Here is a 16659-nt window from a genome sequence, read left to right on the forward strand (position 1 = left end):
AGTACGTTGGTGGTTGTTTAGTCAGATGGAAGGAGCTGCGCCTCGCTGGGAGAGGAGAGAGGGAGAAAGAACGGTAGTGTCAGACCTTGATATGTCAGAGCTTCATATGTCACATCAAAGAACGTCCCAAGGCTTGTTTTCACAGTCACACCAAATTTAGAGCTGGACTGCCTTAAGACCAGTCTGCAGCACAATAGCACACCTAAAACAAGCATGAAGTCTACTTCAGAAAGTCTTGAAGTATGTTCAAAGAAATTATCCACCGAATGAATGTAGAACAAAACCTGCTAAAATGTTCCTGAGACATTGTTCTTCCCACGTCCCTGCGGCAGTGACAGCAACTCCCCGCAGAGGCCTTTTCATTTCTCTGCCTGTCCCAGCCCCACTCCTCCTGCGCCCTTAGGATGTGTTCTGAGGTGCTCCCTGCCTTCTCCTTGGATATCGCTGGTACCCCATTCGGACTAGAGGCTGAGCGGCTAAACGTGGGCTCCTTAGGAGGCAGGGTAGAGGGCAAGGTGGAGAATAGCTGTACTCTGCTATTCATTCATATCATGTTACAAATGCTTTATTCTATGTGCCATGGATCTTCCAGGGCAGGAGAGCCTGGGGACCAACGGCCTTTGAGTCGTGCATTCCCCCAGCAGATGGCAGCCTTCTCCATCAGATGACTTGGAGCACGGACCTGATCAGCCCATTTGCTAGCTCAAGAAGGCGACATGGTTTATGAGCTATGGAATAAAGTACAAACATTTAAAGGGCGTGGTGGGACACACACAAGTACAGACCAATGTCGCTGATGAGTACAGACGCAAACACCCTCAACACACTACTAGCAGATCGAATGTAATGAACAAACAACACATTAAAAAAGAACACATCACTATCAAGTGGGCTCATTCCAGGGCACAAGGACAGTTCAACATATGCAACTCGATCAATGTCATATGCCACATTAACAAAACAAAGGGTAAAAATAATATGACTTATTAAGAGATGCAGAAAAAGCATTTGATAAGAAACAGCATCCACTTATGATTAAAATGCTCAATAAAATGAGTACAGAAGGAAAGTACCTCAACATAACAAAGGCCACATATGACAAACCCTCGGCTAATGTCATACTCGGTGGTGAAATCTGAAAGCTTTTCCTCTGAGATTAGGAACAAGACAAGGATGCCCACTCTCACCGCTCTCATTCAACATAGTTCTGGAAGTCCTCGCCAGAGCAAACAGGCAAGAGAAAGAAACAAAAGGCATCCAAATTGGCAATGAAGAAGTAAAAGTATCACTTTTTGCGGGTGACATGATTCTTTATATAGAAAACTCTAAAGACTCCACCAATAAAACTATTAGAAACAATAAGCAAATACAGTCAAGTTGTAGGAAACAAAATCAGTATACAAATGTCTACTGCATTCCTATATACTAACAATAAAATTTCATCTTTCATGGATGACAGCGAGACTGGGCATTTTCGTAGACAACACTCCCCTTTTCCTTAGGCCTGGGTCTGTTTAGACTTAAAAAGTGGAGTAATAGAAAATATCCGAATTCAAAAATTCCACTTCTTCCCCCCCCCCAACACCATTTATCCCCTCTAGGCCCTCTTGCACCTCCCCTGCCTCCCCCCCCGCCCCCATCAATCACCAGCCTGTTATCCATGTCTATGAGTTCTCTCTCTCTCTCTCTCTCTCTCTCTCTCTCTCTCTCTCTTTTATTTTTTGGCTCATTCTATCTCCCACTTCCCACCCTTCGCCCCGGCTGTCTACCTGCTTCCTATCTGTGTGTCTATCTCTATTTTGCTTTGTAGTTCAGTTTGTTCATTAGATTCCACATATGAGTGAAATCATATGGTACTTGTCTTTCTCTGACTGGCTTATTTCACTTAGCATATTGCTCCCCACGTCCATCCATGCTGCTGCTGCTGCCAAAAAAAAAAAAGGTTGTGGTACATTTACACAGTAGAACACTACTCTGCCATAAAAAGGAGGAAAATTGTATCCATTTACTTCTTTTTAAAGTTCATAGCCTATCGCCTTCTAGGCTGTAAACTCCTTGAGAGGAGAGACCACATGTCACTCATTTTTATTCCCTCAACACTTGACACCACGTTGCACGTAGTAGAAGCCCAAACAGTACTTAGCTGCTGTGTTTCCTACGTGTTCTATTGAAGCCATTGATACACTGAAGTTGTAACTAATAATTCTAACTACCATTCATCTACTCTCTGCATCTACTATATGGGAGGTGCTCCACATAGATGCCACTGATCTTTACACAGGCCTACCCATGAGCCTCCTCTCTGAGAAGGGGAAGAGAGGCTCAGAGAAGTTAAGCAATTTGCCCAAGGTTGTACAGCTGGCTGAGTAACTTAACAACACTGGGGTTTGAGCCATGTCTGTTTGATGCTGGAGTGCACCCACTTTCTTTTACCCAAAACACTCCAGACTGTAGAAAATGTTATTTCAGAACTCTCAGATGCAATTAAAAGCTCCCAGGTGGAAACCATCTAGAACAGTCTGTCATTATGAGGCCTGTTAGAATAAGTATTTGCATAACTTGGCCTGTATGATTTCATACATTTTCCTACATTAAAAAAAAACCACCCAAGCCACCTTCTAGACATGGTTTTTAATTTGCTTGAACATATATTCTGTTTGGGATGTTTCAGGTGTATCCAGTTTTCTGTTGCTAAAGATACTGCAATGAACATTTTTGTGCATAAATCTTTGTCCACACTTGACATTATTTCTTTAGGGCACATTTTTAGTAGAATTGGATTAAGGAATATAAGCTAACTCATTCTGCCAAATTATTTTTTATGAAGTGTACTAATTTAAATTTCCATCTGCTCTACACAAGAATACTCACCTTGTCTTATCCTTACAGCATCATTATCCTTTGCAAAAAAATGTGCTAATTTGATAGTTTAAAAAAATACCTCATTTTTTATTTGCATTGTTTTGATTACAAGCAAGTTTGAACTTTCTTATGTTTATTAGCCCTTTACATGTCTTTATATAAGAATTTAATTTTTTCCTTTGTCCACCAACTTTTAACATTTATCTTAGTGTTTTTCTTATTTATCTATACTTTAATGCTCTTCAAATATTAAGACTGGTAAGCCTTTATCATATTTGTTGCCTAATATTTCTCTAAATTTTTATTTCCTTTTCAAGTCTTAATTTTTGACATACAGAAGTTTTAAGTTTTAAATATTTTAGTCTATTCATATTTTTCCTCTATGTCTTTTGTCACCTTTAACTCAGATTAAAATCCAGTGATTAAGCAGGTATTCTCTTATTTTTGCTCTAATTCAACTTTTACAAAAATATTTAACTCCTCAATTGTAGTTTATTAGCAGTTGTGGTTTATTTTGTGGTTTATATGGTGTGTCATATTTAATTTGGCCATTTCCCTAAATAGTTATTTTTTTCCTAGCTCCTTTCTCTATTGATTTGTGATACTATCTTTATATCTTTGATTCTTACTGAATCTAATTTTTGCTTTTACTTTTCTTTTTTGCAGAACCTATTCCCGATGAGTTTGTAAGGAAATGGTAAGACTATAGTTACAGTACTATTCTTCCAGACTTCAGTTAGTGGGCCAGCCTGGCTGGATGGGGCAAACTCAATCAGGGGTATTCGAAGTCAAAGCCTAACTTGGGGGTTTTGAGAGGATTCCTGTGCTTTCCCTTTGTCATAAAGGCCTTTTCTAATGACAAGTCCTGTGCGAAATGGAAAGTAGAAGAAGAAAGTGATTGAGAAGTGAGAACGGGGAAGAATATTGAGATATAGGGGAACTCTCCTTCTATTCAGTGTTTCACTTGTTTGCTAAATACTAGGTGTTACACACTAGGTCTGAACGTTTGAGGGACTTGGGATTCTGCATTGGCAATTTCCTGTCATAGATTTTGTGAAGCTCCAGGTCAATGTATGCCACTCCGCCTAACCTCTAATTCAAGTACAATAATGAAATTTCAAGAAAACGTCCTCTATTTTAAAAATGTGTGTGTGTGTGTGTGTGTGTGTGTGTGCAGGCAACATACAAAATAGATGCCTTTTGAAAACAGATGTGTGCTCCTGGTTTGGCTAAGATGTAGTTGTAAAAGGTGTCAGAATGGAATCATTAAAGAGAAATACCAAGGGTTCGTACCAATGGTTCATATAGATGAGAAATAAATAATACCAGATTTTATTTATTTATTTTTAAAATATATCTTTATTGATTTCAGAGAGAGGAAAGGAGAGGGAGAGAGAGAGAGAAACATCAATGATGAGAGAGTCACTGATCAGCTGCCTCCTGCACGCCCCCGACTGGGGATCGAGCCCGCAACCCGGGCATGTGCCCTGACCGGTAATCAAACCCTGATCTCCTGGATCCTAGGTCAACGCTCAACCACTGAGCCAGGCCCGGCTGGGCCAGATTTTATTTTTTATCTTTTAATAAGAGGGTTAAACCATTCATATTTATTGTTATTATTTAGACTTATTTTGTATTTTCTATGTATTACGCTTTCTAGTTGTTGTTTTTTCTCACCTCTTCTAGGCAGTAAATACTACTTTATTTTTGTGAAATGCTTTGCAGTTAAAAAAAAAATTGTTTTTCTCACAAGAATCTTGAGAAGTCAATTAAGCAGATATAATCAACTAGGTTTTACTGAGAGAAAATGAAATTGAGAGAAATCGTGTCACTTTCCCAAGGTTGCATGGTGGCTGAGTAGAAGAGCTGGTAGAACTAATATTACCGAGTGTCACCTACCGAGTGTCCACTTAAAATACCACATTACTCAAATAATGTTTGCTGAGTGAGCAAACTCCTATGGCTACACGGTCAGCGAAATAATTTACCTAGTAAGTGTTTATACTTAAAAAAAAAAAAAAAGAGAGAGAGATAGACTATTTAGAGAGTGTTTTTTACACGTTTTTGTTGGTGTTATTATTTTGATTGTGATTATTTTACTGCTTCTTGCTTTTGCTTCGTTGGCTAACTTGGTTTGACTCAATGAGGAAATGGTGCTATCTCCATTACCTGTCCCTGTTCCCATTCTCTAAAACATTTTATTTAAAGAAGTGTGCCGCGGCCCGGCCAGTGTAGCTCAGGGGTTGAGCATCGACTTATGATCCAGGAGATCGGGGTTCGATTCCCGGTCAGGGCACATGCCAGGCTCAATCCCCAGTACAGGGCGTGCAGGAGGCAGCCGATCAATGGCTCTCTCATCATAGATGCTTCTCTCTCTCTCCCTCTCCCTTCCTCTCTCTGAAATCAATAAAGATTTTTTTTTTTTTAAGAAGTGCGCTGTGCCTGATTGTTATGAATCCCAGCGTTAGGACTGGAATAATAATCTCTTAGGTGAAAATAATTCTTGGACCAAGTGTTCCTTGTCCCCAAGATTGATTGGTGCTACTACCACATGGCCTCAGGGGAAACGTTCCGCTGTTAATACTGTGGCCTGGTTGTGTGCATAGAATTCCCACTTGCACTCCTCTCCGAGCACAGCTAAGGCAAGGTGTTAAGGAGCAAATAAGTCATTACTAAAGGCCAAGGGACAATGCAAGTGAACTAAACAGAGTAACATGGAAATAGATAATGTGATTGAAGGATTTTAGCTTGATCTTCAGGGTGGATGGCCCAGTTTTGTGATATGCAATCATGGGGCCTCCTATTAATCCCTCTTTGCATCCTCCCACTTTCTGAAAGGAGCTTCACGATGCACCAGCAGCCATTTAATTAAGAAGGCCATGCCTTCGCATAAGAGTGTGCACGTGCTGTCAGGCCTGAATCCGACCTGACACCAGGACCAGGGCTTATCCTAACATCGAGTTTAGACCCTCTGAAAGAGCTCAGGCAAATGTTAGGGAGAACACTTCTCCTGGTCACCCCCCTTTTTTGTATATAGAAGCATTTCCCTTGAGCAATTTTCCTGGCTTCTTGCCTTATCCCTTAATTAGACTCCTCAGGGGGTGGGAGTGACATCTGTTTGATGGAGCTGGGAAAGAGAACCGGGTCCTCTGTCTTTGGGACCTGCCTATCTACTGTGAATGACCTTTGCAATCTGCTCTCTGTCACGTAGCAAACTTAGCCCCTACAAGGGGAGACTTTGCAGCTCTGGGGTACAAGTCCAATTCGGGGATGTCAGGAATCTACACTACGCTCTTCAATAGAGTTTTATCAATACTAGAGAAAGCATTTTTACCCTATTTGTCTGACTCCTGTGCCTGTTTTTCAGTTAGTTCGTAATTGTGGTGGGCAAAAAAGGGTTGTTATATATTGGGCCATTTAAATTACAAGCAAGTACATAAATAATTATAATATGAACTGCAGTGACATAGGTGGTATATTAGTCTGCATGGGACAGGCGATGCTGCAGTAGCAAACAAGCTACAAAACTCTCAAAGACCTGACGCAATAAGAGTTTATCTCTCCCCCACGTCACAGTCTAGTGTGAGTTGTCTGGCTTCCTCGATCCTGCAGCTATGCCATCTAGAATATGTGGCTTCCAGGATCATTGCAACAGGGAAAGAGACAAATGGGGGAGGCACACTAATTCTTAAGGGCATTGCCCTGGAAGTGATACCCAGCACTTCTGCTGAATTTAGACATAACCAGGCACGTGGCTCCAAGCAGCTGCAGGGGAGGCTGGGAAATGTGCGGGAACACGTGGATGCTTCGGGGACATAAGCTGTCTCTTCTATAGGTGGATTCAGAACAATCAGGGAAGGTCCCAGGGAGCTGAGTAGGGGGAAAGGGGGGTGAGTGGTGCCAAAAGTATATTTTGCCTATTTCATTGTTTTTCCAAAATTAGATGTTCCGTCTGAAATTTATCTGTACAACCTCTTCAGAATCCAATGCCATCAAGCATTTACATATTACCTTAATATGTGAATTAAAGGTTTTTCCCATTAACAAGTGTGCATTTATTTTACCTGGGGTCTTTTGGACACAATATGCTTCATTGTTTCATTATGTACTATATTATTAATGATTCTGGAAGTGAGAATTTGGGGTCTGCAATATTTTTGAACAGTTTGAGCTCTTTAGCATTCTTCAAATTACATCAGATAGGATATTGTGGTGTTTTTCCCCCTAAGATGGGATTTGTTTGAGTAAAAGTCATGTAATGTAACCGTATTTATTAAGTATTCTCTTGAATTAATCAGCTGGTGTTTGTTAGTACTTTTTCCAGGAAAAGAATCCGAGATCTTTCTAAGCCTAAAAAACAATGGGGAACCCCAGACAGGTAAGGAAATATTATATCGTTTTCTTTGTGATGATATATTTCTTACATTAAATAGGTAAGTAAGCATTATTCTTACCTGCCCACTAACCCTGCATCCTCGGTGTATCCAGCTCCCTGCTCTACTGGATCCCCTGAACCCATATTGTCACCTCATTTGAGTCAACACATGGAAGGCAAACCCCTGGGTCAGTGGTTTTCAAATTTGTCTGCACATTAGAATCAGCTGGAGACCTTTAAAATGAATTGATGTTTGGGTCCCATCCTCAGAAATCCTGACTTGCTTGGTCTGGGGGTGCAGCTGAGGCTTTGGGACTGTTAAAAGCCCCCCAGGCAATTCTAGTAGGCAGACAGGTTTGCGAGCCGCCTCCAGGGTGTTACTCCACGCTCCCGTGAAGCTCGTGTCCGGCCTCCGGGTGCCTCTAAGTCTGTCTGGAGCACACCTGTTCTCTGGGTCCCCCTCCAGCAGGCTGGACTCACTGTCCATCCACCCTTGGCCACATGACTCCCCCTTTTCTTCTTGGGCTCTTGAGTGAAGCCTGAATTTCCTCCCCCCCTTTTTTCTGATCTCCTATTGCTTTTTTAAAAAATTTAATAGACTTTATTTTTAAGATAGTTTTAGGTTTACAGGAAAATTAAGTGAAAGTACAGAGAGAGTTTCTATATTACCACCCACTCCTCTAGTTTCCACTTTTATTAACATCTTGCATGAGTGTGGTACATTTGTTACAGTTGATGAACAAATACTGACACATTATTATTAACTAAAGAATATAGTTTACATTAGGGCTCACTTTTTAAGTCATCATGTACCCACCGTTACAGTATTATACAGAACAGTTTCACTGCCCTAAGAGTTACCTGTGCTCTATCTATTCATTTTTCCCTTCTCTCTACCCTCTCCAAACCCCTGGCAAACACTGATCTTGTTTACTGTATGTATAGTTTTGCCTTTTCCAGAATGTCATATAGTTGTAATCAAACAATGTGTAACCTTTTGTGATTGGCTTCTTTCACTTAGCAATAGGCATTTAAAGTTCTTTCATGTCTTTTCGTGGCTTGGTAGCCCATTTCTTTTTAGTGCTGAATAATATTCTGTTCTCTGGATATATCACAATTTATCCATCCATCTATTGAAGGACACGTTGGTTGCTTCCAATTATTGGCAATTATGAATAAAGCTGCTGTAAACATTTTGTGTGCAGATTTTTGTGTAGATATAAGTTTTCAACTCATTTGGGTAAGTACCTAGGTGTGCAATTACTGGATCATATGGTAAGAATATATTCAGCTTCGTATGAAACTGCCAAACTCTCTTTCAATGTGTCTTTGCCATTTCCACCAGCAATTACTGAGAGTTCCTGTCACTCCATATCTTCACCAGCCTCTTGCTGTTAGTCTCTTGTATTTTAGCCACTCTAATATCTCATTGTTTTTCTTCGCAATCCCTAATGAGATGTTAGCATATTTCATGTTTATTTGTCATCTTTATATCTTTTCTGGTAAAGTGTCTTTTCAGATCTTTTGCCCACTTTTTAATGGGGTTGTTTGTTTTCTATTGTTAAATTTTAAGAGTTCTTTTTATTTTTTGAATACCAGTTCTTTATCAGGTGCTATCAACTGAATGTTTATTTCCCCTCAAATTTATATTTTGAAATCTAATCCCCAGTGTGATAGTATTTGGAGGTGGGGTCTTTGGGAAGTGATTAGATCATGAGGGTGGAGCCCTCATGATTGGATTAGTGCCCTTATAAAAGAGGTTCTAGAGAGTTCCCTCACCACTTCCACCAGGTGAGCACACAAACTTCTGCTTTAGCCTCTTATCTCCTCAAAGTCATTCTCTCCTCTCTAATCTGTTTCACATCGCCATCAGGTGAATTTCCAGTTTTCACCATTTGTTCATTCATCAAGCCATGATTGAGCACCTATTGTGTACAGCACTAAACTATGCAAGGGAAAATCTCCAAAAGATTAAGACCTGATCTCTCTCCTGGAAAAATATATAGGGTGGAGAGGAAGGTGCTCCTTGTCAAAATTGTGGAGGGCCTTGTAAGCCACAGTGAGGAGTTGGGACTTTATTCTCAAGTGTCTTTTTTGTGTGTGCATTTAATTTATGTTTATTGTTAAAAATATTACAGATGTCCCTTTTTTTCCTCATTAACCCCTTCCACCCCCCACCCACTCTGCACCCTAGGCCTTCACCACGGTTGTCTGTGTCCATGCGTTATGTATATATGCATATAAATTCTTTGGTTAATCTCTCCCCACCCCACCCATCCCCTTCCTTCCCTATGAGATTTGTCAGTCTAATCCATGCTTCCATGTCACTGAATCTATTTTGTTCATCAGTTTATTATGTTCTTTAGATTCCACAAATAAGTGAGATCATGAGATGTTTGTTATTTTCTACCTGGCTTATTTCTTAAACAAGTGGATGACTTGAGCAGATTGGAGTTGAGAAAGATCACTCTGGCAGTGACATGGAGAAAGGAGTGTGGATGATGGGACCTGGACAAGGGACATAGCAAAGGGGATGGTGAGAAGTCAACAGATTTGAGCCATACTTAGGAAAAAGGAATCAGCAGAATATGCCCATCATTCCAACAAAGTTACTTAATTACTCCCAACATGACTTTCTGCTTCTGCTCAAACATGCCTTGTCCAATACTTGGTTATTTCCATTTCTCTTGGTTACCCCAACATGGAACATGCCTCATTTCTGCCAGTCTGTGCCTTCTACTTACTTCCATGAAGCCTTTCCAGGTTAATCCTGGACTGATTTCTCCTTTCCTGTTCACCCCTGCACAGCAGTCATACCTGTTTAACAGGGCTGTTGAGACTAAATGATCTGATGTCTATAAAACACTTAGCCCAGTGCTTGGCCCACAATAAGTATTCCACAAATGACCACTATTAATATTACTCTGTTACTACTTTATTTTCTGGCCACCTGGTACAGTCCATCACCCAAAGGGAGAGCACAGTGTAAGGAGGTGGCATGACCATTTTATGTTGATCTGACTATTAACTGCAGTGTTAATGCTGTGATGACAGAAACAGAACTATCTACCACTAATAGGTTCATTTTGGTCACTACATTTTAAGATGCTAGATAAAAGTCTTATTTTATTTTTATTTCAACCTACATGAGTAGTTTATCTGCTTCCGATGACTGGAGACTGAAATCCTGCAATAGAGACAGTTCTTAAACTGAAGTAAAATTAGTAGAGAAGCAGTCTAAGATGTTGTTAACAATGAATGTCTTTCCATTTTATTTTTTCTGCTTTTTCATTTTTCTCCCTGTTTTTTAACAGAAAGCTGCTTTGGGGAAATCAAGACCCTATCCGCCCCATTTGCCCTAGTGCTTTGAAGGCTCTGCTGACCAAGAGGCTCAATAGCCTTGCCCAGCCCAAGGAAGTTTCCCCCAGATATGTACCTAACAGGCTAGTATTGTATGTTATTGAGTTATTTTATCAGGAGTCTCTAGGACAATGAACACAGAACCCAACCCTTTTATCTAAAAGCCATAAGTAGCCTTGTAGTCAAAATTTATTGAGGATTCGACATTCTATATGTTTCCAATCTGATGCTACAGTAAAACTTTCCCAGAACAAGATCTAATATTTAGCTATTGCAGATGTGTATTATATCTTATAATGTTTTGACTCATTAGGATTTCTATATTTTAATAAAGTAAGAGCATTACCCAAGAATATGTACCATATATAACACTGTTGTGGATAAACTTATTTGTGCGTGAAACTTTATGAATTTTGTATACCGCGTATGGGCTTGATTACCATGAGTTAATTAGGACATCTGAAGGTAAAACTGTTAAGGCTTTTGATGCCCATTGCCAGTCTGGTTTTAGCACACGTTTGTTAAGTGACTAGGCTTTTTGCTGGTTGGCTTTTCAAGGAAATACTTTGGGGAGCAGGGATGGGTGTAGGCAATGAGGGAGATTAAAGGAAAAAAAGGGAAGACACTATTATTTGTCTAAACTTTGGTTTTTAGGATGATTGATGTGGCCATTTCTATATCTTTTTCAATATACAACTTTTGTCAAAAGTCAGCACTTTTTCTGGTAGGGCAAGATATAAAGTTGGCCAGAGTTTCTGTTACAACTACCTGACTCTGCCATTATAGTGGGAAAGCCATGTAAACAGAGCATGTCTGTGTTCTAATAAAACTAGAATTTTTGCATCTGTGTTCATGAGGGATATTGGCCTGTGGTTTTCTTGTAATGTATTTGTTTTTTATAATGTCTTCATTTATGGCAATGCTGTTATCATAGAATTGTAAAATGTATGGAATTGATATTTATTTCTTCTTTAAATATTTGATGGAATCCACCAATGAAGTCATCTGGACCTGGAGTTTTTTGGTGGGAAGGTTTTTAACTATAAATTCAATTTATTTAATAGATATAAGGCTGTTATGAATTTGTCAAGTTAACACTTGTTATGTGGAGCACAGGGTGCCTGATGGTGAACTGCAGTTCAATACCAGGTCATAAAGGAAATTGAAATAGAGAAGCTTATTACTCACAGGTCCTAGAGGAAGTGCCTGGCATGCCTCAAGGAGTCACACAGGGGGGTTGAGGCAGAGTTCAGACAGAGAGGCAAAACCTGGGGCACATGCTTTTATTAGGGTCCATGGGTAGAGTTTTTTGGGATTTCCAGGCTAAAGCCAGATTGGTCAATTCAAACTAAAAGAGTGGGACTTTAGTAAGGTCCACAGGAACCTTCTTGAAGGGGAACATACGGACAAGGCCTTGGGAGTCAGGGGAGACTGTCAGACCAAGGGCCGTTGGGTAAAGTCATATCAGGAACTTGCTTCTACTTTGTGACTCGCCGGGCTGCTGTCTAGGGCACAGGCTTGCGTGAGGGCCTGGGGCCAGTTTGTTACTACGGGCTGCTTGGCCACACAGAATGGGTGTCAAGGCAGCAAGCAGCACCACGAGCAGCTTAACTAAACTCTTGACAAGGGCCATTCAGGTTATTTCTTTCTGTGAGCATTGGTAGTGTGCGTCTTTCAAAGAATTTATCCATTTCATCTAAATTTTAAAATTTGTTGGCATAAAGTTGTTCATATGTTCTCTTCTTTTCCTTTTAATATCTGTTCAATATCTAGTGATGATTCCTCCTCTCAGTCCTGATATTGGAAGTTGTGCCTTCTCTCTTTTTGGCTAATCATTCCGGCTAGAAGTTCAATTGCTGGCTTCACTGATTTACTCTATTATTTTGCTGTTAACTGTTTCTTTGATTTCTGCTCTGTTCTTTATTATTTCCTTTCTTCTGATTCCTTTGGGTTTCATTTGCTTTTCCCCACCCTGGTTTCTTAAGGTGGAACTGAGAGTGCCTGCCACCTTGATGGAATTGAGAGGCTAGGGTGTGGATGGGTGTAGGGGGTGGAGTGTAGAAAAAGCAGCAGTACATTCTATTAATGTGCAATATCCACAAGGAGAAAAGATGTGCACACATGAAATTCAAAGTCACTATACAAATTGGCTAATAATAAAATCTTATTTGAACAGTGCTTCGTAATGTATAAAATTACTTCTACATCTTTTGTGTAATTTTCATAACCACCATAAGATGTATTCTTTTCTCCATCTCACTCATGCACCTCCAGGTGTTGGTAGCATAAGGAGTAAGTGCTATGGTCAGTACATGTATTCATGGCATTCGGTGTTTGCTACTCCCACCTGAGAGAATGCTGAATAATTGAGTTATTTCTCTGGCGACCTCCCACCTTCCTTTCTGTATCTCTCTCTGATGCCTGGGCCCCTACCCTTCGCCCTCCTCTGCAACACATCTTGCTTTTGAGCTGCTCGTTGGCTGCCTAATAACCCCGTCCTCCCTCCCTCCCACACTCCTTACCTGGGTCTGACCTCTCTGAAGTGCCCCATTGTTCAAACTCACCCGGTCCGTCTCTATCTCCAATCCCCAAGCCCAACTGCCATTTCCTGAAAAGGCTGATCCCAGGTAAGTGCAGGAGGCTCCCTGCCTGTTTGAGTTTGGCTGTGTGTGTTGGGGGTGGGGGTGGGATGGCTGAGTCAGTTCAGTCAGGCCCTCTGAAAGCAGATGTGAGGTATATGGACAGGCCTCAAGGCTGGATGGTCACAAGCAAAGGAGGGAGATACACGCTTAACACACCACCCAGGCCTACATTAGCAACCAGCAGACAAGCCTGGGAAGATGGGTGCAGATCCACATCCAGGAATATGTTAATGGAGCAAAGGTCCTTTGGAAAATAATCGAAGCAGAAGTGGGACTGCAGTCTGAGTTACCACCAGTCCAAAGTAGCCAATATCACTTCCTTTTCCACTGGTGACGAATAATATTATCATTTATCCTAAATAAAGTCTTAGTTAACAAAGCCCAATAATGATTAAATAATCTACATCCCATGATCGAGAATTTATTCCTAAACTCACAGTTCTCTTTCACAAAGAAAAACATCAATGTAATTCATTCTATTAACTAAAAATGTAGTAAAAATATTTAAATTATCTATATAGATATTAAATAACTTGGTTTTAAAGCAGCAAATTTTCTTTTTTTAAAAAAATATATCTTTATTGATTTCAGAGAGAGGAAGGAAGAGGGAGAGAGAGAGACAGAAACATCAATGATGAGAGAGTCATTGATTGGCTGCCTCCTGCACGCCCCCCACTGGGGATCAAGCCCGCAACCCGGGCATGTGCCCTGACTGGGAATCGAACTGCAATCTCCTGAATCTTAGGCTGATGCTCAACTGCTGAGTCATGCCCTGCCTGGGCAAATTTTCTCTTTTTATCAGTATATTTTTGGTCTATTTAAAAGATGCAATTTATTTATTATGGTAAATTGTCTGTTTTGGAATAGCGTATTAGAAGGTGGCTGAAAAACTTGATGGCTGTAACCATTTCTAATTTCTTCCCATGTAGAAAATAGCTCAGCAGTAAAGGGATAAACTGTCATGACCACTTCCTTAGACCTGGGGTTATCAATGTTTGGATTCATGTTTGTTTCAATCACTTCTTTTCTCTCTACAACTTGCAGGGCTGAATATTACTACAGATGGGGTACAGGGTCTGTAATCTGGGATATCCCTTCTTCTGTACTGTTAAGAAAACCTTCCAAAAGGATCCAGAAGATGGCACAGCCAAACAGATACAAGAAAGTGCTTCTAAAAACTAGGTAGAGTACCTGAGACCCTCCGTAAATTCTAATCAAATTTGGTTAAATGCCACAATATTGTTGTTCTTATTTTAGTGTATGCATGTGCATAAACTGAAAATCCACTTGTGTTTCAAAGGACCAGGGTAGAAAATCAAATATTTTCAGCAATCGCAGGTAATCAGAAGATCTTCATCAATAATTACATCTTTACATCTGACTCAAATATGGTGAAGCTAAAATTCACATTAAACTTAACCATTGTTGGCCAATTAAAAGGAAAAATGCATAAACAGAAATAAATAAATAAATAAATAAATAAATAAATAAATAAAATATAAAACTGCTTAAGTAAACAAAAAAGGAAATATGCAAATAAAACCTCATAGATTTTTGCAATTTTTGGAACTTGTTCTCTTATGCCCCTGTGACTTAGCACGTGAATACTGAATTTCAAAGCAAATTTAAAAGACAGCTTAGTGATATCTTCCACAAGGGAGCTAAGATTGTGATGTGGTTGTTGAAAAAATTTAGGTTACTTTAGTGCAATATGCACAGTGTATAATTACAGGAAGGTGATAGTAATACTAATACACTACTGTAGTCAGAACACATTAGGTATATGTGTCTAATATGGATGTTATACCTTAGGGTTGGGGGGCTGGGTGAAAAAGGTGAAGGGATTAAGAAGTACTAATTGGTAATCACAAAGTAGTCATAGATATAAAACACAGCATAGGACTATAGTCAATAATATTGCAATAACTGTGTATGGTGCCAGGTGAGTATTTGAAATATCAGAGGGGTAGGACCACCTTGCAAAGTATGTGATTGTCTAACCACTATGCTGTACACCTGAAACTAATAATAATATTGAATGTAAACTGTAATTGGAAAAAAAAAGAAACATAATAAATTTGAGACTATTCAGAAGGAGATAAATAAGATGCTGAGGCTTCTGGAAATATATTGTATGAAAAATAGTTAAGAGAAATGGCATGTTTAGCTTAGAGAAGAGACCAAGGAAGCAGTGATAGTTATGTTTAAAGGGCCATCATCTGAAAGAGGCTGAGGAGATGGAAGTAACATTGCTTTATATCGACCCTAGAACTAGAAGTTGAACAAGGAATGTCAGGTAAGTGTAGGAAAATCTTTCTGACTAGCTATCCAGTAATGGAAAGTTTCATCTGGAAAAGTCAGTTGTCATCTCCACCCCAATTCCTGAAAGTGTTCAAGCATATGCTGTAATGATCACTCAACACTGATTTTTGTAAAGATTCCTGCAGTCAGAGAGAGGTTGAACTGGACAACTTAAGCCTTTTTCCATCATAGAATCCAGCAAAAGAGGCCCAATTCCTCCCACAAAATTTCATTTGCTTATTTATCAGTTCATTTGACAAAATCTGCTAATTTAGTTAAAATATACATGTGAATTTGTAGTTGTATATCTACATTTTTATTTTATTATTATTTTTAAAAATATATCTTTATTGAATTCAGAGAGAGGAAAGGAGAGGGAGAGAGAGAGTGATAGAAACATCAATGATGAAAGAGTCATTGACTGAGCCCGCAACCCAGGCATGTGCCCTGACCGGGAATCGAACCCCGATCACCTGGATCCTAGGTCGATGCTCAACCGCTGAGCCACGCCCGGCCAGGCTCTACATTTTTAAACCAGAAGAATACCTTATCTTTCACTACTTTTTGAGACACCTGAGTTTGAGGTTTCATATAAGTTAAACCTCCTTGAGGGTTAAAACTTTCTGTATTTTAAAAAGTTATATTCTCCCCCCTCTCCTAAGCAGATTCTTCTGCTACTGAACAAACATGTAATCTTTGTTCATTGGCTTGAGATCTTTATTATGAACATCAACTACAGCATAATACTTTACTACAGAAAACCTCATAGGAGCCATTTGTACATGAAGCACAGTTTTTCTTTAAGTGAAGTGGTCTTATCTCCGTGCTTTTAGTTTAGGAGATATTTGTTTCTCATAGTTTTCCTGTCATTTCTCTTTTTATTGGGGAAACAGCCTCTACCAGCCTCTTTTCTGATATTCTGTGCACTGGAAACAGGTAACCAAGCTTGTTAGAATTGTGTGAGGGAAGGAAAGCAAGTGCTTAGTGAAAACACACAGGAATTGGCAATGAGAGCACTCCATGAGTTTGGACTTGTGGTATATACTTTAGCTGATTCACTAGAACTCAACCTCAGATTTGAGCAGTCAGAAGAAATAATCAGCCAACTTAAAAATTGGT

The 16659-nt window shown here is 39.7% G+C and overlaps 1 protein-coding gene across 1 annotated transcript in view; it reads left to right on the top strand.

The window, feature by feature from the left end:
• SPMAP2L (sperm microtubule associated protein 2 like) overlaps window positions 1-16659 on the top strand; it is a gene marked incomplete at both ends in the record, with an annotated part of 41672 nt that overhangs the window by 8133 nt on the left and 16880 nt on the right. The window contains 4 exons of the mRNA XM_081149365.1: window positions 3529-3559; window positions 7175-7240; window positions 10552-10689; window positions 14284-14421. Coding sequence (XP_081005491.1) covers window positions 3529-3559; window positions 7175-7240; window positions 10552-10689; window positions 14284-14421 — 373 coding nt within the window. The remainder of the gene's footprint in view (window positions 1-3528; window positions 3560-7174; window positions 7241-10551; window positions 10690-14283; window positions 14422-16659) is intronic.

This window comes from Miniopterus schreibersii (assembly GCF_964146895.1).
Source record: "Miniopterus schreibersii genome assembly, chromosome: 1".
Lineage (NCBI taxonomy): Eukaryota > Metazoa > Chordata > Mammalia > Chiroptera > Miniopteridae > Miniopterus > Miniopterus schreibersii.